General features: G+C 34.6%; 5 protein-coding genes and 1 non-coding gene across 9 annotated transcripts; 3 read left to right on the top strand and 3 right to left on the bottom strand.

Moving 5' to 3' along the window:
- Positions 1–208: 208 nt before the first annotated feature.
- Positions 209–2,355, bottom strand: LOC118029861 (protein POLLENLESS 3-LIKE 2). The gene is made up of 4 exons (XM_035033810.2): positions 2,092–2,355; positions 1,759–1,971; positions 1,499–1,654; positions 209–1,401 (listed from the first exon to the last, which is right to left on the bottom strand). Exons 1-4 carry the CDS (start codon positions 2,257–2,259, stop codon positions 496–498), a joined length of 1,443 nt encoding a protein of 480 aa, XP_034889701.1. The 5' UTR covers positions 2,260–2,355; the 3' UTR covers positions 209–495.
- A 3,717-nt stretch (positions 2,356–6,072) lies between these two features.
- On the top strand, positions 6,073–7,189 carry LOC118029862 (MYB-like transcription factor 4). Its single transcript, XM_035033811.2, has 2 exons — positions 6,073–6,508; positions 6,591–7,189. The coding sequence occupies exons 1-2, from the start codon at positions 6,246–6,248 to the stop codon at positions 7,015–7,017; spliced, it is 690 nt and encodes a 229-aa protein (XP_034889702.1). The 5' UTR covers positions 6,073–6,245; the 3' UTR covers positions 7,018–7,189.
- Positions 7,029–10,370, bottom strand: LOC118029863 (uncharacterized). 2 transcript variants are annotated; one of them, XM_035033813.2, is made up of 5 exons: positions 10,231–10,370; positions 9,394–9,507; positions 8,939–9,026; positions 7,394–7,434; positions 7,029–7,255 (listed from the first exon to the last, which is right to left on the bottom strand). In XM_035033813.2, the coding sequence occupies exons 1-4, from the start codon at positions 10,246–10,248 to the stop codon at positions 7,406–7,408; spliced, it is 249 nt and encodes an 82-aa protein (XP_034889704.1). In that variant the 5' UTR covers positions 10,249–10,370; the 3' UTR covers positions 7,029–7,255; positions 7,394–7,405. The 2 variants fall into 2 exon arrangements, with proteins under 2 accessions (XP_034889704.1, XP_034889703.1); XM_035033812.2 differs by lacking the exons at positions 7,029–7,255; positions 7,394–7,434 and having other exon boundaries at positions 8,652–9,026.
- Positions 10,371–10,374: 4 nt separating this feature from the next.
- On the top strand, positions 10,375–10,448 carry TRNAI-AAU (transfer RNA isoleucine (anticodon AAU)). The gene has a single exon. It is a non-coding gene; the product is annotated as a tRNA-Ile (tRNA).
- Positions 10,449–13,444: 2,996 nt separating this feature from the next.
- On the top strand, positions 13,445–14,816 carry LOC118030056 (probable indole-3-pyruvate monooxygenase YUCCA11). Its single transcript, XM_035034081.1, has 3 exons — positions 13,445–14,293; positions 14,389–14,511; positions 14,607–14,816. Exons 1-3 carry the CDS (start codon positions 13,445–13,447, stop codon positions 14,814–14,816), a joined length of 1,182 nt encoding a protein of 393 aa, XP_034889972.1.
- Positions 14,817–19,801: 4,985 nt separating this feature from the next.
- On the bottom strand, positions 19,802–26,440 carry LOC118029864 (histidine kinase 1). 3 transcript variants are annotated; one of them, XM_035033816.2, is made up of 14 exons: positions 26,139–26,440; positions 25,713–25,987; positions 25,038–25,283; positions 24,130–24,927; positions 23,719–23,966; positions 23,398–23,557; positions 23,122–23,248; positions 22,922–23,011; positions 22,574–22,765; positions 22,418–22,487; positions 22,184–22,226; positions 21,736–21,876; positions 20,395–21,570; positions 19,802–20,296 (listed from the first exon to the last, which is right to left on the bottom strand). In XM_035033816.2, the coding sequence occupies exons 2-14, from the start codon at positions 25,983–25,985 to the stop codon at positions 20,081–20,083; spliced, it is 3,780 nt and encodes a 1,259-aa protein (XP_034889707.1). In that variant the 5' UTR covers positions 25,986–25,987; positions 26,139–26,440; the 3' UTR covers positions 19,802–20,080. The 3 variants fall into 3 exon arrangements, with proteins under 3 accessions (XP_034889707.1, XP_034889706.1, XP_034889708.1); XM_035033815.2 differs by lacking the exon at positions 26,139–26,440 and having other exon boundaries at positions 25,713–26,132; XM_035033817.2 differs by lacking the exon at positions 26,139–26,440 and having other exon boundaries at positions 25,041–25,283; positions 25,713–26,132.
- Positions 26,441–26,961: the final 521 nt, after the last annotated feature.

Below are 26,961 nucleotides of genomic sequence, written 5' to 3'. Positions count from 1 at the left end.
TTTTTTATTTTTCTCATAATCTAGAGTCTAGATTTAATCTTCGTATAAAGATAATTAAGTATAATTTACTTGTTTGTTAGATTTTTATTTAAGAATGTATACTAAAAAAGAGAATTCCTAGTAGGTTTATTGAAGTTATTCTTTCTTTACAAGAATAAAGCAACTTTAAGGATAAAAAATTAATTCCTAGCAATAGTAAAATTTCAGATAGATAAAATTCTTATGAGTTTCAACAAGTAAATGATTTTCATTATACATATTGAAGAGGCTTACTTAAATAAATGAAGTAAATAGATAACAACATGCGTGTAGTGGAAAACCCACAAAAAATCTAGCTTGCTACACCTTCTACTGCCACCGTCCTGCGCCACTCCTTCCCTCTGAAGAGGAGGGGGGTTTAAGGAGAACAAGTTTATCTCCATTCTAGAATTAAATTATTGACTCTTGAAATTGAAATTAGTTAAGGGTAATTGTAATTAATTAAACGAAGTTCAGTCAGGCTCTTGGGCTGAGAGATAGAGTGATGTCTTGAAAAACCTTAAGTCGCTTTTCAATCTTCTTCTGCTGAAAGATCCCGGAGGAGGCAGTTTCAACTACCTTCACTGCTGTCTTTCTTGAATTGCTTGCGGGACCTAGAATCGCTGCAAGAATGGCCTCTTCAAAGTCATCATTATCTGGCAACAATTGTGACAACTTGTCTTCTGTTTCATCAGATAACCTCCTCGTCTTTGGTCTGGGTTTTCCTGGTTCCACAGATTGTGTGGTGGACAACCCCATTTCAATCTTTCTGTTTGAATTAGCAGTTTTTCCCGACCTTGTCCTCTTAAGGGTCTCATGGAATTCATGACCTATTGGTTCCTTTACCAATTTGGAGGAATAGAATGGAGGTGCATCAACATTCCATAAATTCCCAAAAGGAGCAAACTGTTTGACACTATTCTGTTGAGGAAACAACATCTGGTTTTGGTTCGATACTATATTGGAATCAACATTCTCATTGGCGAAATCATCATGATAAGATTTTGTACTGGTTGCTTGCAGGTGATCCTTGCAAGGCTGAGGCTGCCAAATTGATGAAGAACCAAGGAAGGCATCAAAGAGCCTTCTTTGTTCAACCCGATCGCCTCCTTTGCTCATCATCTCAGATTCAAGGTCCTTGAGCATCTGTTGTGCCCTTTCATAGGCTTTGAGATGCGAATCTACACCTCTTGGCCCATCGGCCACTGCTGGTTTCACTCGCCGCAATGTCTCTTTAGCCTCACCAATTCTCCCCTGCTTCATCAAACAAATCCCAAGATTGCACATCTTGTTGTTGTCCGGTGCTGTAGCAAGTGCCCTTCTGTAGGCATCTTCTGCTTCAATGTAGTTGTTTTGTTGCATCAATGCCCACCCCAAGTTCCCCTAAAACAAAAAAAAAAATCAAACCTTATAAGTAACAAACACATAATATTTCAGAGATTACATAGAGGTACAGAAAAAAAGAGTTCAGTTTAAGTACCAGTAATCTGGTTGCTTCTTGTTCCACAGAAACCTGAAATTTCTTCCCTTGAGACCTTGCAGTCTTTGTTCGTTTTCCATTGAAAGCAAACCCTTGATGAATTAAGAACAGCTTGTGCTTCAACAATGCTATTTGGTCATCCAATCTTCCACATCTCTATATGTCAGGAAATCAAACTTAATAAGTATTTTCTATGTTACAGAAAAATCAAATTGACCACAGTGTAGGACACAACGTCGAATCAGTTACCAGTGACACACCTTGTAAAGATCTAAAAGAATATTATCAAGAGACTCTTGGGCTTGATCAGAACATCGATGTCGCAATGATTTGATAGCCTCAATGGCTTCCTCGGCCCTATTTTGTTGCTTCATAACGATAGCCATATCTTTCAATGCACTATCCACTCTATCCCCAGCATTTATTGCTGCCCAAAACAAAGGTACTGCCTTTTCTGGATCTTTATCAACCAACTAATCAGAACAAAACAATCAAAACCCATTAATAAAATCAGTCATCGTACCTATCAATACCAAAAGAAGAACAAATCTCAATCAATTTGAAGATGACCCAATAATGAGTAACTAATTCACCTGAACATTCTTGGCTCTAACATAAGGAGAGTCACCAACAGGGACTTTGTGGATAGCTTGAAATGACTCAGATCGAGTTCTTGAAACACCAAGTGGTTTTGCTGGTGAAGTTGGAGCAGATTTTGTTGGTCTAAAACCAGGTGGTGCATTCCACATATCCTGCATCATATCGAAAAACAAAGGGTGGTCCTCTTTTTTCTTTCCTTTTATTTTGTTTGTGCTCTTTTTTGGTAAATTGATAGAAAAATTGAAGTGGCGTCTCTTGCAGAGATGAGAAGGGATTTTTAGAGGGGACGGGGGAGAGAGAGACTTTCGAATTTTTCGACCGTTGAGGTTACCGTTTCACGTACTAGCCGTTGCGCCTCGCCCTCTATCAATAATTTGAGATTTGGCGGATATTAGAGAATTTTTATTTTCATACTGACCCTTAGGGTTTATTATAATTTTTTTATAATTTATATTCTTATAATTGTTTGCACTGGTGTCCTTTTCTATTCAAGGAAGTAGGCATCTTTTGAAAATTGCCGCTGTAGACAATTTTCTGTTAATAATTGTTATAGAATGATAACGCTTTGATTGGTTGTTGGACGAATGTTTTCTTATTTTCATTTTCATAAATGTTGCAATTTTTAATAATATTTTTTTAAAAAAATTGGAATAACAATGAAATTAAAAATAAAAGAAAAACTAGTCAATTCTTTTTAACAATGATATTAGACTTGCTGATTAATAAATAATTAGTCTTTATATGTGAAAAAAGAGAAAATATTTGGAAAAAAAAAAATTCTTGATATGATGTAATGTAATTTAATATGTATGTAATGAAAAAAAAAAGTAATTTAAATGATTCATTATTGCAATTCATTATTGAAAAAAAAGTAATTTAAAATCCTTTTGTTTTATTGCAAAACTTTTAGTAATGTAAGTGAGGCCTTGACAAAGTTTTATTTTAATCTTTAATTTTGAGAAATTAATTTAATCCTTATATTTTATTTTTAGTTAGAGAAACCGGTCCTTGTATTTAAGAAAAAGTTATAATTTAGTCCTTATGATAATTGTTTTACAATTAGGTACTTATACAATTACTCTTAATATTTTCAGCTTAAAAATATTTGGTACTAACATATTAACACCATTATATGAATTGATTAATAAGCACATGGAGTTTAGGCCAGAGCCTTCAGAATACAGAAAGGGTAGAGTAAAGCAATATGCTTGGCTTTTTTTTTTTTTTTTTTTTCACCATCATTATCAAAGATGACTTGCATCTTCTAGTTTGAAGAGAATCATCAAGAAATAATTTACGCAGGATGACGAATATGATTTCATGACTGTTCTCTACAGAAAGAACTCTCCACATGTTTCCTGATATCAATTTGTATGGGATTAGCATGCCTTGACGATCAAGCTCTTGCTGGGAATATTCAAGTTTTTCATTTTGAATGGTCCTTATCTCTAGGGTTTCGCTCCTAGGGCCGCCGCCGCCGCCTGTAATGCTACCGGTGATTTCGAGAAGAAAGCAACACGTACGGTCTAATATGTGAACTTCTTCTTCTATATGACACACAAGTCCGCTAGGTGCTTAGAACCTGCATTATTTACAGGTTGCTGCTGTCAACTGTGCTTCGCATTGCTGGACACGGAAATTACACGAGAAAGAAAAGAGCCCTTCTACCAAACCTAATCAAGATGAAGATCTTGTTGCAACATACCATGGTCGGTTGAACTTGATGGTGCTGGGCCTTGTGGTCCTCTCCTCTAAAGCCAGCCGTCCTCCTCCAAGTTGCGCATCTGACTTCCAAGCCATGTATCCGTGTTAGTCTTCGTGTGCAATTAATCATGCACAGACGTTAGAACATGAAGCAAGATGTGACAATTCGCAATATGCTCAACTGCCACCGGCAGTTCTCTTCGCGACGTAGATTTACTAATTAATCTTGTACGTTATTTATTCGGATCCCTTCGCATGTCTTCGAGTCTTGACTTCATCATACCCTTGCAATATTTTATTGAAGAAAAAAAAAAGTAGATCCCTCCCTTGTAAAAATGCATTTATTAACAATATCTAAATAGTGGTGGGGATCACTGTTCCCCCACACCTATAAATGTGGATTACAACATTAATTTATAATGTTTTTTTTTTTTTTTTTTTTGTTTAAACACTCCCTCTTCCCCCCCTTTTTTTTTTTTTTTTTTTTTTTTCAACTTAGCTTTTTTTTCTCTTTTTTTTTCATTTAATTTTTTTAAAAAAATTATCTTTATTGATTTTACTTTTTAAATATTGAACTTATTAAAAATTTCGTTTTATAATTTTTTTCCTTTAAAATATTGTGGATTGCTACGGTGTTTTTCCACATAGTTTTTCTATTTTATTTTTTTCAAAATTATATTTGTTGATTTTTTTATATTTAGCTGATTGAGAATTTAGTTTTGTAATTTTTTTCTTTAAAACATTGTTGATTGCTACAGTGTTTCTCCATATGTTTTTTTTTTTATGATTTTCTCCAAAATTATCTTTTTTTTTAATATTGAGCTGGTTAAAAATTACAGTTACAATATGTGAGGAAAGTACTGTAACTTTCCTCGCAAATTACTGTGGATTGCTACAATGTTTTTTCTCATATAATTTTTTTTATGTTTTGTTATGTTTTTTTCCTGAAATTGTCTTTGTCAATTTTATGTTTTTAAATATTAAGCTGATTAAGAATTGCAATTACAAGTAAATACAAATTTTTTTCTCATAAAACACTATGGATTGATACTGTTTTTCCTCACATGGTTTTTTTCCAGTTTTTTTTTGTGTTTTCTTTTTTTGTAATAAATTTTTCTAAAATTATCTTCGTCGATTTTATGTTTTTTAATATTGAGTTGGTTAGAATTTAATTTTGTAATAAAACTTAATTATGTGGGGAAAGCACGATAACTTTCCTCACAAAACATTGTTGGAAATTACTATTACAAGTCATTACAAATAAGGTTAAATTATGTGGAGAAGTATTGTAGCATCACAAAACACTATGAATTGCTACGGTGTTTCCAACATGATTTTTTTTCTCTTTTTTTATGTTTTCTTTTGATATTTTTTTTCTAAAATTATCTTTGTTGGTTTTTTTTTTAATATTATAATTACAATAAAGCTAAATCATGTGGGAAAAGCGTTGTAATTTTTCTCAAAAAATACTATGGATTGCTACAATATTTTTCTAAATTATTTTTTATTTTATTTTATTGGAGAAAGCACTGTAGTTTTCCTCACAAAATGTTATCAATTGCTACAACGTTTTTTTTTATAGGTTTTTTTTCCTTTTCAAAATTATCTTTGTTGGTTTTTTTTTAATATTAAATTGGTAGAGAATTTAGCTTTGTAATTTTTTTTTGCTTTTTATTAACAAAAAAGCTAAATCATGTGGTGAAAGCTTTGTATCTTTCCTCCTAAAATACTGTGGATTGCTACAAATCATTTTGTTCAATCTCTAAATTTTGATTACTAACAACTTTTTTTTCCTGTCATAAAATATTACTCCATCATATTTTTAGTTTTTATTATTTATTTAGCGTTGATTTATAATTATAATACTATTAAATATATTTGTTTTATAAATCCGGGCAGCGCGTGGGCATGCATCTCGTGTTTTATGATATGAAGTGTTTGAAGGATCTTCTTTGCCTGCAGCAACTTGCAGTTCTAATTGGTTGACCTTGACATTGGGTGGCATGATCCCTTACTCATAGCTAGAAGCTAATCTCTTGAATGTTAGAGGTAGAGAGGACCCAATTCATTCACTCTTTCGCCCCACTTGTAGATTACTTACCTGACAGTGACTCGAGGCGCTGGGCACAATTAACCTATTTGTTGTCAGGGACCAGTGCTCCATTTCTATAGATGCTGACAGCCATAAATATTATGCCACCAGGTGGACCCTCCAAAACCCTTTTCTTCTACCAACTCGTATCTAGAAGCGATTACTGCGAGGACACAGTGTCCACCGGCCCAGCGAAGTACTATAAAACATCCCCGACTCCACTTGAAGGCTAAGTTCCAAAGAACCGAAGCTCTCACATCCCATTGCACAAGGCAACACCAATATCCACTAACCAACATCAATCACTCTACAGTTGCTAACTCTCCTGCAAGCAGGCAAGCACAAAAACAGATGGGGAGATCTCCATGCTGTGAGAGAGAGCACACCAACAAAGGGGCGTGGACTAGAGAAGAAGATATGCGTCTCGTTGCTTATATCCAAGCTCATGGTGAGGGTTGCTGGAGGTCCCTGCCAAAATCAGCTGGCCTTCTTCGTTGTGGAAAGAGTTGCCGTCTTCGATGGATCAACTATCTACGCCCTGATCTGAAGCGTGGGAATTTTACTGAAGAAGAGGATGAGCTCATAATCAAACTCCACAGCCTCCTTGGTAATAGGTAAGGCTCTACTTCCTAAACCCGCCATATGTAGCTGGTTTTAATGGAAAAGACAGTAACACTGTTTTATTCTTCTGTCAAGGTGGTCTCTCATAGCGGGGAGGCTACCAGGAAGGACGGATAACGAGATCAAGAACTATTGGAATACCCATGTAAGAAAAAAGCTGCTGAGCAGAGGAATTGACCCTTCGACTCACCGACCAATCAATGAATCAGCCATTGACAACATGACCACCTCTCTCGGTGCAGTTCTGAAAGAAGAGATCGCTTCTGGCTTTGGGTGCAAAAACCAGAAGAACCCAAATGGAGAAAAGTGTCGGGACTTGAATCTTGAGCTGAGGATATGCCCTCCCTATCAGCACCCACCTCAGTCAATGAAGAGCATAGGCAGGAAAATAATGTGTTTCTACTGCAGCTTAGGATTGAAAAACAGCAAGGATTGCAGTTGCAGTAATGACAGTGATGATTTCCTCGTTACGAAGAACGGTGCTCTGGATTACACAAGGTAGAAAGCGAAGAGAGATTCTGAAGTAGGCTTATTTATTGTGAATAGATAAAGACAGATTTTTATTATGAAATCTCTTTTCTCAGCTTGAAAGCAATGATGCTTAAGCTTAATGACCTATGAAACTGTCCACCTAAGTCCATAAATTAAACAGCCAATCCCCCCTTCTGTTATCATCAACGTTGTCAGTTTTTTGATGCAGATTGATTGTTTTATTTTTCTCCATCTTTCCTTATCTTCCCCTGTAAATTCCGATAGAAAACAGAGATGGTTATGGATAAGCAGTGAGAGGAGGAGAATCAAGAGGAATCAGACGGAAGTGGGTAACCTATCCGAGTCATGCATAAAAGAAGAGAGAGAGAGGGACAGAAGGACGGCACCTTGTTGATGGCTCAATATTCATTTAGCGCATGCCTACCACCTACATAACAATTGTCCCAATACATCAAAAACAAAATTAGATTCTGTGAAATGTTTGTGACATGTTCTATCTCTCTCTCTCTCTCGTCTTTATCAATCTTCAATGAGGACAATTTAGCCTACAATGTTAGTTGTACCTAGCTATATCAGTCCTTGCATGTTCGAATGCAAGTTATACATGTGCAGTAGGGCACTAATCAATGTTAATTAGTTGACAACAGCCACGCTCTGAACATATATAGCAGGAGTAAACAAATATGGAACCAAGTAGTTATAATCCACAATCATCTTCAAAAAGTCTTTACAGCCTGCTGGGAAACGGAAAAACCCAACTCACACAAGATTACATCATACATGGCATTGACTGAGAAAAAGAGGACTTCCTTACACTTGCCATTTGTTAACAGCGACAACGCCCTAGAGCATGCTAGTTAAGAGGGGTGGGAAATGTTTATCAATGGAAAGATGGTAACAGTTCTCAAACCTATGCTTTTCCTCCTAGTGTCTTCCCTCAATACAGAAATGGTGAAAAGAACAGTAACCTATTTATTGATGAAATAATATTTATGATGGAAAGACATTACTGGTACAACGGTGTCTGGATCGACCTCATTCTTTTACTGGTGTTTTAGATAGTTGGAATTTAAGTGACAGTTATGGTAACTTGGAAGCTGGAGGACTTTCATATATAACACCGTAGACCTTGAGGGTTTTCATGTGATAGATAAGAAAGCATGATAAGCAAACAGAAACTGAAGCATGCAACAAATGGCAAGTCACCATGAATCGAATCATCACTGTCATTACTCATGACTACAAATTTCTTGCACAGACCGACTTCCAAACAAAGAGGTCATTATTGCAATGAGAATGACAGTGACCAGGCTATTGCCTTTGTTGCATAACCACATTTACCACAATTTCTATCCACAAGGAGAGCTTACCAAGACTATTCCCTGCATTAACAAATGGAAGAGATGCTTCTGGCTAAGCTAATAATTAGTAGAGGTCAGAAAGATTTTGCTGAATCTACTAAGTCTGCTATCAACAACTCAGGTCTCACATCTATAGAAAGACAACCAATTCTCTTAAATCGAGGCCGGACACAGATACCTATCCCCATTTATTTTAGCAAGATATACAAAATTCATATAATAGCATGTAAATGCTGTAAATTCTAAAGCAAGATATAGAGTTCAAGATAGACAAGCAGAACTCCATGTGAAGAGAATGATATCGATGATTAAGAAGGTAGAAATAAATTATTATTCTGTAGACATCTCTGTATTATACATCATATGAGGATGGACAATTTCCTATATCACATTAAAAATATTCGCCCATAATAGAATAAAGGCCATACACCCATAAGCTAATAATAAAACAGAAACAGGGATTTATGTGGCTCAGCAAAATACCGAAGACTCCAAACATCAAAAACTCCATATCGCTCCCTGAAAACTATAATGCACGAAAACTGTCTGCTTTATCTAGTCTGGCAGTACCTGAACTTGATGATTCACCCATTGCATCAGGTGAAGCCGCTACATGGGATGATTCTCTCTTCAGAGAAGTTGGTAAACCTGAAATCTCCTGAAACATGAAAGACAAGAACAGTGTTTGATCAGATTCATTGTTTTTGTGCACTGACCACAGACCTAGCTAGAACATTTCTGATATGGACCAGGGTTCGCATCAATTTCTTAGATAAACAAATTAAGCATCTAGAACATACTAACCATACCAAAAACCTTCCCCTATGAATCTAAATCATTGAATTTGTGGAAATTACCAGTCAGATCCACTCATTCAATTGATGAGATTTTCCAAGAAGAAACATTAGGCAACACTAGCACAAGTCATCTAGAAATTGCTCACATCATCCTTTATTCATATGAACTTAAAGAATTATGGTTGCTAAGTTATTCCAACTAACCAGAAACCAGCTGTGGTGTATTACCTTCATTAAATGCAACCTCAAGCCAGCAGGTCGAACTTGATTTCCTATACATGCCATCACAAACTTTGAATACTGAAACAAGACATCAGCAGCAGCTTGCTTTTTCTCTTCAATCTGCAAAACACATCATTACAATTAGACTTGAAATAAAGAAAGCAGCCAACAGCTGGGAAGATTTTAGGGATTATTCTAAATTTCCAATATTGACAGAATTACAAACGCAACTACATAAAAAAAAAAATGTTATTAAGAAGCAGGAACAGGCATTTTTTACAAACTCGACAAGCTATTCAACTTCCAGTAAAACAGACAGAGGTATCTTGCATCGATAATCTACACATATCTGCGCAGCTAGGGCACACTATTTTCCTCTGCTTTGTAATTTTGATTACAGATAAAGTAAACCAGCACTCCATCTACATATGTTCTAAACACGGAGCAGAAAGAGCATTATGTACGGCCATCAAACTAGGCATCATGTTAGTAGACGAAATAAATCGGTAAAATTAAAGATTATGATTTTCAGTAGACATAAAATCATTGAATTAACAAATTATTCGAAACCCTAATTGGAAACGGAACAGATCCTAGAGCATTAGGAAATTAATTAACATCAAAATCATAGATAATCAACTAATTTCTTAAATTAAGAAGATGCATATAACAAGATAGATAAGCAGCCAAAGTCTTGGTATCATTTTGATCAGAATTCGAAGTACCTAATGATTAAGGAAAAGATAACTGATTTAGAGATAATCAAGAGATAAACATGAAATTAAATAGAAGTAGAGGGGGAAAAAAAAGAACGAATCTGAAGCAGAGAACAATACTGCGTACCTCATAATCTTCTTTCATGGCCTCAACCGTTGTGGGATAGAATTGATTGAGCAAGACGATGTTAGTTATGAAATTATACTTCTTTTTTGAGTTCGTAACGTTTAAACTATATAATTGTTAATGCAGAGACCCGCCAGATGTATTGGCCTATTAGCTCAGCTGGTTAGAGCGTCGTGCTAATAACGCGAAGGTCGCAGGTTCGAGACCTGCATGGGCCATTTTATTTTCAAATTTTTGGCTCAAAGATTATGCTAAAAGAAGACAACTTGCATTAAAAAAAAAAAAAAAAAAACTAGATATCTTGTTCACTGCTTTTACATATATTTATTTTAATGTCTTTTTTATAATTATATTTGCAGTATTTTTATATAGGTAATTAGTATGATTATTTCATTTGTATATTGAAAAACAAAACTTGTTTATCAATAATCAACATATAGACAAACCTAAATTTCATGAATGTGGTTGTGGTTGTGGTTGTTTTTTCAAAGTACTTTTTGTATCAAAATACATTAAAATAATATATTATTTTTATTTTTAAAAAATTATTTTTGAAATTAGCACATCAAATCTATGCAAAACATACAAAAAAAATATTAATTTTTAATAAAAAAATTAATTATTTTACAAACACGAGTATAATCACGTTTCCAAATGCTCATGTATGGATTATTTTTAATCTTGTAGCTCTTTTAAAATGTCTACACTATATGCTTTTTATATTATATTTTTAATACTAAAAAGGTAATAATTAATAATTACATTTATTTAAATAATACATAATTTAACTATGAGAATAGCGTCTTGTACCTTGAATATGATTATTATAATTGCTATTATGGTCATAATAGTTTAACAGTAGAAACGGATCTACAATATTATATAAATATAAATAACTTAAATTATTACTGTAATAATAGTTGGTTTACAACTATAAAATTAATACAATACAAATATCAAATAAATTACATTAATTATTAGTATTATTTACAAACACAAATTATGTTACTTTTCAAAATCCAATTTTGCTTCATTAAATATAAAATAACAATTTACATCCACTACTGGGAAATTACTTTAAATTGAGCTAGCTAGTTAAAAATTAATTAAAATAACTATATATTATAACAAAGATATAATTTTTTTTGCCTCAATCAAAAGTGTGTATAATGGAGATCGAAGAGTGGAAGAGGGCTGACAATTCTGGACGAAAACTAAGTGAGGACAGACCTATAAACTTTAAGATTGGATTATATATATATATATATATATATATATATATATATATATATAATATATATATATATATGATTCTCCAGGATATGCTTACTTCATTAAAAATTTACTATATTATTTGTCTGAATCTATCCGTATTTACTATATATATTTACTATTGTTAAGACTGCAAGAGTAAAACGTGAAAAAGATGAAGTGCTTTGTCAAAGACATATAATGAATGCTCTGACCAGTTGATTTTATGACATCTTCTCCAAATTAAAATTGCTAAAAAAAATTTACATTGCCTTGAAAACACACTGTAAACATGAAAAATTAAATTCTGATTATTTTCTTGTTTTAAAACTTTTTAAGTATGAGATTATTAACAATAAGTCAATCATGGATCAAGTTCATAGAATTCAAATGCTGATATCAAAATTTAGTGATTTGGATATTAAAGTTCCTAATTCACTTCAAGTGGAGGCTGTTTTATCAAAACTTCTTCTATCTTGAAATGAATATAGGAAGAAGATGCTGCATTCTACATATAATTTTACCTTTGAACAATTTTAAACATACTCACAAATTGAGGTTTAATTTTGTACGCGTGAATTGCAAGCAACAAATTCTAAAGTGAATTTGATTACTGAAACTGGTTCGACAATAACTCAAAACAATATGAAAGTACAAAAGAAAGAAAACAAATTTAAGAAATAAAATGCTAATAAACCTAGGCCCGGGATGGCCCACCGAGCCGAACCGGGTTTCAAAATTATGTTTTTAAATGCTAAATTACCAAATAATTTATGGGATGAAGCCTTATTGAATGTTACATTCATAATAGAGTACCATCTAAAAAATTAAAAGTTTCTCCCTATGAAGCATGGAACAGTAAAAAACCAAATCTGAATTATTTTAAAGTGTGAGGATGTGTACCTTTTAATAAAATTTTTGATCCTCAATTAATAAAATTTGAACCTAGAGATCTTAAGAGTGTTTTTATTGGTTATGCACAAAATTCAAAGGTTTATAGACTTTTGAATTTAGAAACTAATGTGAATATTGTTGAATCTATACATGGAAAATCTTATTAAGGATTCTTCATTTTAAGTAAGAAAATTTATTTTTTTTAATTTAAATATAATTTTAAAATATTAATTTTTTTTGTATATAAAAATATTTTTATAGTACGTGTATATATATATATATATATATATATTTTATTTGGGTGTTAATAAAAAAAAAATGTCCATAATTATATATAATCATAATAACGTATATAACAGCCACACAACAACAATCGTATCCAAAATAACTTTTCTAAAAAAGACGAACAGATATAGTATCAAAGACAAGAAAAAGGTAATTTAGTTATGGATTGCATCTAATATAGAAATAATTTTGCCCAATGCGGATAGTATTATCAAACATTGAACTTGCTTAAAATCCCGGCCCATACATGACACCAAAGAAATCCACGCATTTTAGCCAACGTATACGCACCAGCATTCTTGATTTCGGAAGTCGCTAGTACCAGTGAACCAGATAAGAAATAAAATCTAGCTAGGTTCAATTTGTTTTGGGAATTACCATAACTGTTCTTCATAACCCTAATGTTTATTATCTGTCCCTTTTTACTCTACTTTTGTAAGATTAGGATATCTGTATAAGTAACCTTCTCCCTCTTTAATAAATAACTGTGGTAAAGGGTAGTATTTGGAAATCCAGCTCAAACACTATCCAGTAAAAAATTATATTTTTTTATGTTTTTGTATCATTTTATGTGCTGGTTCAAATGACAAGAAAACTCATGAGGGTAAGGAAAAAAAGAAGAAGCCTTCCATTGCTGGATAAAGTTTGAGTGAGAAAATCACATTCATGCTCTTGTATAAATGCATGAAATTGAGCATCCACATTTCTATTTCTCACACTCAAAATATAAATATATAAAGCAGATTAATCTCAAGGTTTCGAAGCCCTTGTTTTAGTATTTCTAATGGAAGCCATTGATGTGGTCATTGTAGGTGCAGGACCTGCTGGGCTAGCAACATCTGCATGCCTCAACCGTCTCTCCATCCCTAACATTGTTCTTGAAAGAGAGGATTGCTATGCCTCTCTGTGGCAAAAGAGGGCTTATGACCGTCTAAAGTTACACCTCGCGAAGGAATACTGTGAACTTCCCTTCATGCCTTTCCCATCTGATGCACCCACGTTTGTCCCCAGGAGGGGTTTCCTTGATTACTTGCACAGCTACGTGTCTCATTTTAGGATCAATCCGCGATGCAATACGGCTGTTGAGTCTGCGTATCGTGATGAAGAGAGTGGAAAGTGGCATATCAAGGCTAAGAAAGCAGATCTAAACGTGCATGAAGAATACGTCGCAAAGTTTCTTGTGGTCGCCACCGGTGAGAATAGTAAAGGGTTTATTCCTGAGGTGCCCGGGCTTGATAGTTTTGGTGGAGAGTTCATGCACTCAAGCAAGTACGAAAATGGCCAAAAATACAAGGGCAAAGCTGTATTAGTAGTTGGTTGTGGGAATTCAGGAATGGAGATTGCTTATGATTTATCAAACTGGGGCGTCAGGACTTCGATCGTTGCTCGCAGTCCGGTGCATGTCCTCACCACAAATATTGTGTATATTGGCATGCGTTTGCTGAGCTATGGCGTCCCATGCAACATAGTGGACTTCATAGTTGTCTTACTAAGCAGGCTGAAGCATGGAGATATTTCAAATTACGGCTTTCCAAGACCCACAAGAGGACCGTTTTATATAAAACAAAGTGTCGGTCGAACCCCTACGATCGATGTTGGGGCTGTGGAAAAGATTAGAAGAAAAGAGGTTCAGGTAAATGTTAAATTCACGTACAAAACTAGCTCTTAATTAATTAATTCCATAACATATGATCATTTTGTTGTATATATTTCAATTATGACCTCTAGGTATTTCCATCCATAAGAGGCATCCAAGGAAGCAAAATCGAGTTTGCCAATGGGGAAGTTGAACAATTTGATGCCATTATCTTCGCTACTGGCTACAAAAGTACTGTGAGACACTGGCTCAAGGTATTGCACTTGTTATTTCTCAGAAGACGTTGACCGTGCGTGTGCTCTAATCTCGGTTAGTTAGCTTCTAAGAATGTCTTTCATCATCGTTGCAGGGTGGCCAGGACCTTTTTGATGGAAGTGGAATGCCAAAACTCTGCTTCCCTAACATCTGGAAAGGAAAAAATGGCCTTTATTGCTCTGGGTTTGCTAGAAGAGGACTGTTTGGTATCTCAGTTGACTCACAAAACATCGCAAAAGACATTGACTTGGCATTGAGAAGTGAACGAGTATTAATTGGAATTCCGGACGCTAGGGTTTGTTGAATCTTGCAATACCAATCATTGGCGTTGTAATATCGTGTCGTGGATCTTCTAAACTTAATTTTGCCCCAGTAGCGGTCATTGTAGGGAAGTACGTTTTCTGAACCTATATTTGGAGCTATAGTCTTCTGTTTTTTTACTATAAAATAAGATAAATTATGATTTTTCGTCCTTTAAAAAGCTCCAATCCGGGAGAATCCAAGTTGTTATGTCGACCTCTTCGTAATATTGCTCTCACAAATTAAGATAAATGTCCTTTCTGTTCACCGCATCAATTTTGATAGTGTTTTTCTTTAAAATTTTCATATATTGTTATTACTTAAAATAGTTTTTTTTTTCTTTATTTGTACGAATTTGCATTTTTGATCTTGTTTGTCGCGGATGACAATGGATATATATCCACAATATCGGATTCCTATACTATATTTGTAGTCTTTCAATTATTTTGTCATTTTGATGCTTATTTTCAACATAATAAAAAAGAATAAAAAAATAAACAGAAAAGATTAATGAGCAAAACAACAAGCATGAGAGAAATGAAGAACCAAATTGATGGAAGATTATACAAATGAGGAAATTATAAATAAAAACTGAACCAAGATTGGAAAATAATTGTACAGAGAGATCTCATTCATGGAGAAAATAATGTAAAAATATTTGTGTTTTGATTTTTCTTGTTTGGACAAAAACCCTAGCAATATAAATAGAGAACAGATTAGCACACCAGGCCGGAGACACAAAAACAACCCATAGAAAAATCCGAACAAAAGAAGTTCCGGTCAAAAAAAGATGTCAAAACTAGATCAACCACCCTTCACCCCATTAGAATATTCCGAACAAAGCAGTGGCGAGAGTAACCATAACAACCAACACCTCAGATTAGTCATCTCTCCTTCCTCGTAGATGAAGCTAGTACCAACCTCACTAATGACCAACGAGTAGAGAGAGAAAAGAGACGTGTCGAAGCTTCCCGATATTGCTCGATGTCCCACCATGAACAACGATGAACCACGCTGCTAGTGTAAAGAGGTAGATGAAGAGGTGGCGCACCAGATCTAGTAGGTCACACACCCTTCCAGTCATCAGAGTGTGTAACACACCACCCACAACCTGCCTTGCTTCCAGCGTCTGTAAGACATACACCACCACTGATTCTGTTTTCCGAACTCCCAGAGCATGCACGTGCTTGGCACGCGTTGCCATTTTTTCTTGTGTTTTTGTTCTTCATGTCTTTAAGCTTAAAGATGTTGTTTTTTCTTCCATTTATTATCTAGATACTTATTTGAATGATTTTCATATTTTAAGTGTTTTCAAGTCTGTGTGACATTATTATATGTGATTTTTTTTTCTTTGTATCATCATATGTTGATTGTCTTTCAATAAACAAAAACTATTTCATTTTCATTTTTTTCAATGAATCAACCCTATGGAAGGTAAGATTCTTAAAAAGAGTCATGCTCTCTAGATATTGAGATATTCTATTTTTTTAAAAAAATAATTTTTATTCTTATTTTTTTAAAAAAATAATTTTTATTCTTATTTTTTTATCAAATAACCAACATATGGATGATAAGTTCCTTAAAAAGCTCTTCTTTTTTGAAAATTGAATCTTTGTTTGTTTTTTTTTTAATACAAATCATATAAATATTTTCTTTGTAATATCTAACCATAAATATCACTCTTGTGGTATATTTCTCTCTATTTTTGTGAGAGGATTTGGGCTAAGTCAATATAACCATGTAAAGATCCATATTTTAAAGGTGAGGATTAGTTTTTATTGTAGGATATGAATCTTGAATCATTGTTTTAAGTATGGATAGTCTATCACCTTTAACAACAAACACACATATAAGTACTTTTTTTAACATGGAAGCATCATATAAGTATTTTATTATTAAAACGAACGCAAAGTAGTTTATTTTATATAAGATATTTTGGGGTGATTTTAATATATTTCTTTAGTATAATCAATTCCTTATCTAAGAAACTCTAAACACCAATTAGAGCTTTAAGTTACTATAAATAGATAGTGATTTCTTTTTTTATTTTGTCCTATCAATCTTATAAACCAACTCACTGATATGAACCTACCACATATTCATTGCATATAAAAAATACATATTTATACTTATTTCATTGAGTTTTGGGTATGTATTATTCAAGTACTATTTATTATTCAATATAAAATAAAAGAGTAATATTATATATTTGAGCTATTTGTGTGTGCGTGTGATATAAAATAAAAGTAATGGCCCATTTGATCTATTATTTTGGTCTAGCACGATCATCCTTCCTCTTGAACCTGCACCTTTCTCATTGATCCATAAATACATCTGTTAGACCATCCAGGTAATCTGTTTAGGATAGATTCTCATTTAGTTATGGCAAACTCACACTTGAATGCTCAAAATCACTTGTTATTACAAGCTCGACTACATCGTAGACATTGAAAAACAATAGACAACTACTCTCTGAATAATAACTTTTAAAAATTTTAATTGGAATCTATATTTTAGTGTACAAGTTAGATAAATATGTATATTTTAACTCATAAAACATATTTATAAAAAAAATTCATAAAATTATAGTTTTTTTTTTTTGGAAAACGATCAACTGGTTGATACAACTGGATTCAATTTTTATCTTGTCACATTTTAAAAGAATGAGAAGAACAAAGTGTGCTATTTCATCAATGTTTTTCAAATGGTGTTATTTCATCAATATTTTATGTTTACTGTGCTAATTTGACAACACCAAAAAAAACATTTTTATTAATCCTTCTTCTTTCTTCCTTGATTATTTCATCCTCTCGCTTCCTCTTTTACTTCCTTTTCTTTATAACAACTAACCAATTTCTCTGACTTTCTCATGCGTCCATTGCTTCTTCCAACTCCCGTTTAGTACGTTTTTGTTTTCTCATTTTCAGTTTCCATTTTGACCATTTTTTCAAGATGGGTGAGATGGGGACAAAAACCTAGACTTCTTAGATTATTCATTCATCCTTAAATCTTCCTTCGCCTGCTACTTTAGATAATATGACTAGATGATTGTCTATTCTATGTTGGGTTGAATATTTTTTTAATTATAAAAAAAAATATCTAAGTATTGTTAGTGTGTATTTTAAAAGAAAAAAAAAAATTAAATTATATAAGAATTGTCCTGATGTGACCTGATCAACTTTACATATTCAAAGATAACATGAATTATTGATAAAAAATATAGTTTAACTTGAAAAAAATCATATATTTTTTTAAATATTGATAAAAATATATATATTATATTAACTCATGTTAACTTATTAAATCCGCTACTCGGGTCAAGAGACTCTGATAACTTTATAGAAAAAAAATAATAAAAAAATTATTAAACTTAATTCTCAATCAACCTGATATTGAATGATGAAATTAAAAAACAAAATTCAATAAAAAAAATAAGTTGAGTCACTAGGGGTTAACTAGTCAAAAATGGATCATAAGACCAAGATATCACCGTGTAAAAAAAAAATTAAATAAATTATGAAACTCAATTCTCAATTAACTCAATGTTAAAGGAAGAAATAAAAAATAAAATAAAAACCACTCGAGTTAATCGACCAAACTTGTGACCCGGATCATAAGACTGAGATAACCTCATAGAATGCAAACCGAAATAAATTATGAAGGTTAATACCCAATCAACCTAATATTGAAGGATAATATTAAAAAGAAATCAACTAAAAAGACAAAATAAATGTGAGTCAACTGGCCTAACCCACAACTTGGGTCATAAGACTGTGATAACTCTATAGAAAAAAAAATTATAAATCTTAATTCCCAATCAATCTAATTTTAAAAGATTAAATTGTAAAGAAATCAAATAATAAAATAGATAAAAAAAAATAACCCGAGTTACCTTGCAAAACCCGGGTGAGAAGACTAATAAGTTTATAGAAAGCGAATCGGAAAAAAAATCATAAAGTTTAATTTTCAATTAACTCAATTTTAAAGGATGAAGTTGAAAAAAAAATTAAAAAATAAACAAAAAAATTATCCAAGTCAACATTGCTAACTCACAGAACTCGCAATCCATGTCATGAGACCGTGATAGCTTCATAAAAAATAAATTAAAATAAATTATAAAATCTTATACCCAATAAATCTAATATTAAAATTTTTTTAAAAAAATAAAAACTTTGAAATCAAAGTGAAACAGTGATTGGCTTTTCACTCTTTATACAGTGAAAAGCCAAACTCTTTTATTACATGTTAATAATAATAATGATCTTTCAAGCAGTTCTGAACCTTCACCTAAAAAAGAATCCAAAGTACTCAATCTCACCCGCTCAACCAGATACAGAAAATAACCAACCTGGGATAACCTAAACTAATTCCATAGGGGGGGAAAGATGATCCTTTACAACTTCCCATATGACAACATTTTGATTTTCCCTCCTCTTGGAGCTGGTTCGCCATAAGATACTCTATCTAACCGGCTCGGAATCCACGAAGATTCCTTGGAAGCCGGATAATGTTTCCGACTTCCTCTGTTATGTTATGAGTTTATATAAATCTACCAGCTTTTCTACCTGCCCAACTCCCTCCAAATTCTTGGAGAGTTTTTCTGAGGAAAATTGATGGATCTGGTTTAGCAGTTCTATTTCAGATGTGGTTAATGTTTTGGAAGGTGTTTTGGAAATTGAAAGTAACCTAGACTACAAACTATCCAGTCCACTATTAAAGACAATGTTTGCAGAATTTACTCGATTGCTGCCTTCTGTTCTATCTGGACCAAAGTGACATCATTTCTTTAAGTTGGCAGGCATGGCGTATCTACTAGAAGTGCATTATGGTGTTGTTTGTCGACATTTGTGCTTCATTTTCACCTTCCGAATTCTCTCATGTCCGACAAGGAACTCGACTAGTCATGTTCCTTTCAAACATGAGAACAACCAAATCTGATTGATTGGATGTTAATTCTAGTATCATCCTTTTGGTTTCTTGAATCAGAGAGACTAGGTATAGATCTTCATGTCTTTTCTTTTTTTCGGAATTCATAACTCTATAACTTGCATGCAATACAAAATCCAGGGCCTAAAACCGTGAGTTACAAGCTGTACAACTTTTATGTTATTGCAAACAAGAACTCGAAAACGAAACAAAAACCCTTGATCTAAAAAACTAAAAGGACAAGGGGGTAATATATACTTGTAGATTTGACTAGCTTGTTATATTGCTTTTATAGTGCTGCCATTCTGTGGTTAGCTTTTGCATGGCAAGTGACAAGAAAGGTTAGGCTGTTCTTTTAGTGAGTGATAGAATGGTGGAAACCATCAACTTGTAGTCAATTGGCTTCGTTAGATAAGCATCCATGCCAACCTCCAAGCATTTGGCTTCATCTGACGACATTGCGTGGGCTGTCAGTGCAACAATGGGAATGTGGAAGCCAGTTCCTGCTTCTGATTTCCTTATTGCTTTTGTTGCTTCATACCCGTCCATCTTTGGCATCTGGCACAAAATCAATCAGAATTAGTTTATAGACTAAATTCAAGTACATGATCAATGTTAGACAGAACAAATTATCACTCTCTGTTACCATTTCTTACCTGACAGTCCATTAGGATCAAGTCATATGGTGGGGATTCCTGGATATCAGTTTGTAAACCTCTCTCTCCATCATCTCCAGGGGATTCCCTTTTGAGATCCTTTTCACTCAAAACGCAATTTAGAGCTTCTACTGCTTGCAGTCCATCTCCGACTGCAATAACTTTAGCCCCCATTTTTTCTAGCATGATGGTTGCAACTCTCTGAAGAACAGGAGTATCTTCTGCAAGCAGAATCCGTAAGCCATCAAGAGCCTTCTGTTGATTCCCTGCTTTGCTTGAATATGAATTGCCTTGTTCTTTATGACTACTGCTTTCTGAAATTCGTTCTTCGTGTTTAGAACTCTCATTTTGAGTTGCAGTTGAAAAGGGTGCTTGCTTGTTGCAGACTAGCATATCTTTTCCATATTGGGTACTTGGTAAATTGGGCCTAATTTGACATGGATCTTCTCTTGCTTCTGCATCAACAACAGCCAATTCAACTAAGCACTTCTTAAACGATTGGCACAGTGATTCAGTTGCGATCTTTTCTGTTTCCTTTTGTTTTTCTGTGAGATGAAATATGCTTGGAGAATTGGATTTGCCCATTTCAGCCGTATCAGATTCTTCAGAGCTGGCAGTGTCAAAATGAGTGGAATCAATCTCAAGACATTCGTGCGTGTCACCGTCCTTCGTCGTAGCTCTTGCAGCATTCGAACTTTTCTTTTGATTCTCAATATCTTTCTCCTTTATGACAGTTTCCAAAATGTGAATCATTTTGGCCTTGTAAAGCGGTTTATTAACCATCAGTAAATGCCCCTTCTTGCGAAGCTCCATCTTTATTGCATTTGAAGTATCATGATTGAGCATCCATGCAAACTTGGCTTTTCCAGAGAATTTATCGAGGAAGTTAATTTGTTCCTTCCATATGTCTGTGCTCAAGTCAAGCAACCCTATATCAACAACTATGATGAATATAGGGTCCTTCATGTCTTCAATATTAAGCACTTCAGATTTTAATGGTTCATTCAAAGAACAATTGACATCGAAGCCATTCTCACGTCTTCTAACATGAAAGAGTTTCCGAAGAACTTGTGTCAGTTCATTCCAATCAGAAACTCCTAAAGTGGCCAATCCAATTTTATGCAACCATTGGGACATAATAACTCTGCCCATGCTGCCATATAGTGCCAACAGAACCTACAATTACAGTTATGCAATATAAGCACGCAGGATTTGGTGATTGCTGAGGAGAGAGTAACAAGCCCGGGTGTTTTTTTAAAAAAAATTATCTGTAAAATATCATCAAAACATTGACGAAGAAGAAGCTTACAATTTGTTTCAGAAGAATGAAAGCTTACTCACCACGATATTTTGACTGGAAAAATCTATTTGGCATTGTAGGTCTGCACCATCTGCAGCTGTATTGAGAAGCAAGTATAGTCGCATTAGAGTTCCGGATCCATTCTTCTTCACAACCTTTATTTCTCCACCCATCTTGTTAACCTGTCCTCCCCAACAATTAGGAAAAGTTAAAGAAGTCAATCACAGTAAGCTGCTGTAGACTTGGAAGCATAAAAAGGATTAGGATGGTAATTTTTCTCTTCAAAAATTCTGCAAGATATTAGTTAATAGCTGTACAGGATTACCTAAACATTACTAGGACCTTTATCTAATTAAGTTTGAGGCATGCAGCTGGTAGTCTAAAGATAATCTTTGCAGAGTCGGGGAATCTTTGTTTGTTTGTGTGCATATTTAATTTGATTTTCTGTTTAATGCTTCGGAATCTTATATGAATGTGGAGTTTACTCACCAAAGTTCTAACTATGCATAGTCCAAGACCAGTGCCGCCATGCCTGAAATGGAGAATTGTTAAAAACCAGAATATGTAAGAAATTCAGTTATGGATCTTAGATTTTCTTAATATATTCCTATGCCTATTTTGGCAGTTCAACTATCAAGTATCAACTTCAATACAACTTAGGTAAATATTCAATCGATGAACCAAACCAGTTGTGGCCAGTTAAAACTTGTTTCATCTACTTACAATCGAGTTGTTGATGGATCAGCTTGTTCAAAGCTTTCGAATACAGACTCCCATTTGCTTGGATCAATTCCTGCAGACGCAGAAAAACATTGTTAGAAATACTACATAAATGGAAGAGATTTTTATATGGTTTCAGACATTTTTTGAGGTTCATACCGCAGCCTGTGTCATCAATTTCAAACCAAAGAATCGTTTTGTTGTCCTTCTTCGAGGCCTTCTTCATACGATTCCCTTGTTGCCTAAGTTTTGGCTTAGGTGCACAGCGCATTTTCTTCTGATCTAGATGAAACCGTGCGTCATTATATGTATTGAAGTTCTCACACCAACCACGCAGAATAATGTGACCCGCTGAAAGTCATTTTTGAGAGTTAAGTTATGCAAGACGAAGTTGAATACACATTGTTATTTGATCATAATGAGACGAGTTTGTCCCTTGTTCAATTACAGTTTTCTCGTACGCATGATAAAATCTAGGAAAGTTAGCAGTGCAATTGTTGAACTTACTTGTCGTAAACTTTATAGAATTGCTTATCAGATTTGCAAATATTTGAACAACTCTGGCAGAGTCTCCTCGAACTAATTTCGGCATATCATCTGCATACAGAAAATGTAAATAGCAATGAACATCAGAAATAGAAAGAGGTTAATGATCATGTGATTGATACATGATAGCTAATGAACAGTGAAAATTATTAAGCACGTACCAGAGAGATCCAAAACAGCCTCGACATTGTGGTTAATGCACTGAACAGAGAACATGTCAATAAGTCCTTCAAGTTCTCTTCCCAAGTCAAACTCAGCATCTTCCAAAACCAATTTTCCAGATTCAACCTGTATAATTTCGAAATGGTTCGTGAAAATGACTTTCTGTGACTTATTGAGCATTGCATGTTCTAGTTTGTGTTGGTTTAGCAACCATCTTAACATCTTTGTCACTATTAGAAGTGTTCACAGTTGCTTGGCTATTGTTAGTATCTCACCTTGCTAAGATCCAGTATGTTGTTAAGAAGCCGGAGTAGAGCTGTGGAGCATTTTCTGATCTGCGTAACAGTTGCATATTGTTCATTTGTGAGACAATCATCACAGATAAGAATGTCCAGCAGGCCAATCACTGCAGCCATAGGAGTCCTCAATTCGTGACTGTAGTTCAAAAATGAAACGAATACTTACTTCCGTTAATGCTCAAGAACAAAAAACATCTTCAGGGTACTCAAACTTTGTGGAAGTCATCCAAATTTGAGGGGCCTAATTGAATATTTAAGCTCATAAACAGATTACTATTGTGACAAGAAGTCATTTACCTCATGTTTGCCAGAAACTGACTTTTGTAGTTGTTTGATGCCTCTGCCCTTCTCCTTGCATCAAGATGGCTTATCAGCTCTGCTCTTAGTTTCATCTCCTTTGATACTCCATTAGTGAGAATCAAAATGCAGACACATCCAATGACTAGGATGCATAGAGATGCAGAAATGAGTATAACCAACGTTTTGAATGCTCTCTCATCTACCTTTCCCATTATATATCTTCTTGGAATGATGATCACCCCCACCTGTACAAATTGTAGTAGCTTGCTAAATGCTAAGACGAACAATAAGCATAAAATCAAATAAAATTAACAAGATCATTTTAGTCTGTTTTTCATTCTACTTGGGCATAATGAGGAATTTAAAAGAAATTCAGTTCTATATAACATCAGTCGGGTTGATACTTACGATAGGGAGTCTCTTTAAATTTAGAAAAAAAGAGTCGATGTAATATTGTTGGTTGCCAAGTTTTGCGTTCTCCACTTGAACAATTTGACCTGGAGTTAACTTGTTTCCATAGTCTTTCTCCAGCCATCGAGCTCCCATTCTTATAATTGGTTCCTCAGTATCGACAGCCATTATAAGATTTGGTCTTGTTGTTGAGTTTGTTAGTAGAGGAGCATTTGTGGAAGTTGCCAGTAAATAACCCGCTTGAGAGGTCAAATATATGTATCCACTATGGACTTCAACAAGCTCTCTCATCAATTGGCCAACACTGTAGAGAGAAGTAGTAACACCTACAACGGCCACGATGCTTTTATTGGAAGCATCCCACACAGGCAATGCTGCTTGAAGCAGAGGTGAATCTGTATACTTGCTTACTGCCACATGCCATGAAGCCACACCATCAGGTACTTGTGAAAGGCCTGCGATATTGATAAGATCATCTGGTGGAATTGGACTTGCTTTTCCTTTCTTTTCACCTGTGATAGGATCAAGTGGTTCACGATACCAAATTGCTGAAAGGTTACTGTGGATGGATTGATCATCCCATGCTTGATGCGACGAGAACATGTTTGTATCATAAGGTCCCTTGGCATTGATTGAGTAGTTCACAAGATCAGAGTAGATGTAGAATGTGTTGTTACTCCTATGATCCCTGTGGAAAGCCTGGACAAAACCATTTCTATAATTTATGGTTATTGCATTGAGAGCTTTTCGGCTGGCGAACAGTGCCCATGTTACATCCCTCATCACTTCATACAGCTGTAGAAAAAACAGAAGGAAAGACAAGTTAAATACAACGATTCAAAATAATCCAGAGACTAATTCTATGATCAGATTTGGCAGCACTTTAAGATCATCATAAACACAACAACCTCCACTTGCTCTGCTTGATTGGTCGGCTTGCTGTACCGTCTGATTACATACTCTGATAGCTTAACCTGGGCTGCAGTTATTTCAGCAGTGGAATTCAAAATGTTCCACATTCTTAATATCGGGCGTTGCAGAATTTCATATCGAAGGCCAGAAGCTAAGGTATCCAACGACTTTTTTGTATAGCTTCTTGTGAAATGCCATGTTAGTATTGTTAGCAGACCAATCAAAATTGCGAGCATGGCCTGCAAAAGGTCATTAGCAGAAAATTGACAATGTACTCATTGACCAAAACAGCAGTTTCTGGCATACAAAAAACGACTTCTCTGATTGCCAGTTCATAGTTTCTTACCATAATCATGTAACATAAACGAAGATTGAATATGAAGCAAGGATTTTGGAAGAGAAAGGCTTATGTTGTTGACATAGGCAATGAATTCCATTTCAATTTCACTTTCCAGTTCGTTATATAGCAAGGGTAGGATTAGAACCTGAGTCATCATTACTTTCACCATCTGGACTAAACAACCATTGCTAATTTATCCCATGTCTTCCCATGTTCTTGTGTCTAATGTTACTGAATTGATCAATAAACTAGATTGTTTTTTTCATTATTCTGTGATGGAGGTTATAAGGAATACAACAGTACAAAGAAAGAGAGAGATTAGACCAACCATGATAGCCAGGCGAACTACAAAAACACTGTAGTAAGAGGAGAGACAGTGAGTGTTTCCATACTGGAACTCATCTTGTTCAACATCTCTATAGAAAATTCTTCTACCGTAAGGAGCTGTATTCTTTCTGCAAGAACTGGCGAAACCCAGAATTCTGGCACACACTTTCCTCAAAGGAGTTGCCATTATTGGTGTGTCAGTGCCTATAGTAGGTGAACAATCATTAGAACTAGCAGTACTAGAGTAGTTCCTACGATCTCCTTCCTCTGCCATATCTGAAAAGAGGATAAAGTGTGATACATTAGCAAGAACTTATGCTCTGTCTTTGCATGAGAGACACAGAAGGAGGAGAGAGAGAGATTGTAAGTGTCTATGATTAATGGGGTGTGGTGTTCAATATGCCGTGGTACATGTGTCATTCCCCACCTCTTGAAGGTAAGGCACATCTTCTAAAGTGGGTTTTTATTCCTCGTCCACAACAACCTTGCCACCTATCTCAACTCTGTTCCTCTTTTTCGCCCTCGGTACATTCCAAACAGTAAAGTGGTCTGGTAATTTAAGCTCGACGAGGGAAGAAAAATGGGTGAAACTCTTTGATAGATGTGGGAAAGCCAGTTATGTTTCTTGAGGTGAAAATTGCTTGTGTTGGAGAGGGTCAGCTTGGACCTAGAACATTTCGTTCCATGCGTACAGCCTCTAAAACACCAAAGCACTTATGTATCTTCTTCTTTGAGGAAGGAAATAACGCCTCAAATTAGGGGCACAGTTGAAGTTGAAGAACACTATCAACAGTGACACAGGTGTGGCACATTCTTAAGGCCCGTAGTGCTCTTGACTTTTTGAGATTCAAATTTATATTTCTTCTTCAAATAGCTTTTGGATATCTCTAAACAACCATTTGGATTCAGATGGAAAACATTAAAAATACAACTGTTCTGGATTAGCATTTGAGCCAATATTGAAGGGTTCATACATGATAGTCACTGCTGTTACTGGAGGAGGATACAGCCCATTTCATGCCAGAATTACTGGAGGACGATAGAGACCGAAAGAGATGGCATCCTCGTACTTCACACCATTGACTCCTCGAATTGGTCCATTGTTGGAGAGTGGATTCGAGATTGAGCGCAGTGGAGTGGACTCACCTCTTTCTACTGAGGTGACTAAATATTGCAGGCCCAAAAAAAAAACCAGACAGGAATAAAGTGCTATTTTGATTTGGTCGGAGTGACCATTTGTTGGTTTTTGC

Source organism: Populus alba, chromosome 5 (genome assembly GCF_005239225.2).
Source record: "Populus alba chromosome 5, ASM523922v2, whole genome shotgun sequence".
NCBI lineage: Eukaryota > Viridiplantae > Streptophyta > Magnoliopsida > Malpighiales > Salicaceae > Populus > Populus alba.
The sequence above is the reverse complement of the archived record's forward strand: the minus strand, read 5'-3'. Positions and strand labels throughout refer to the sequence as shown.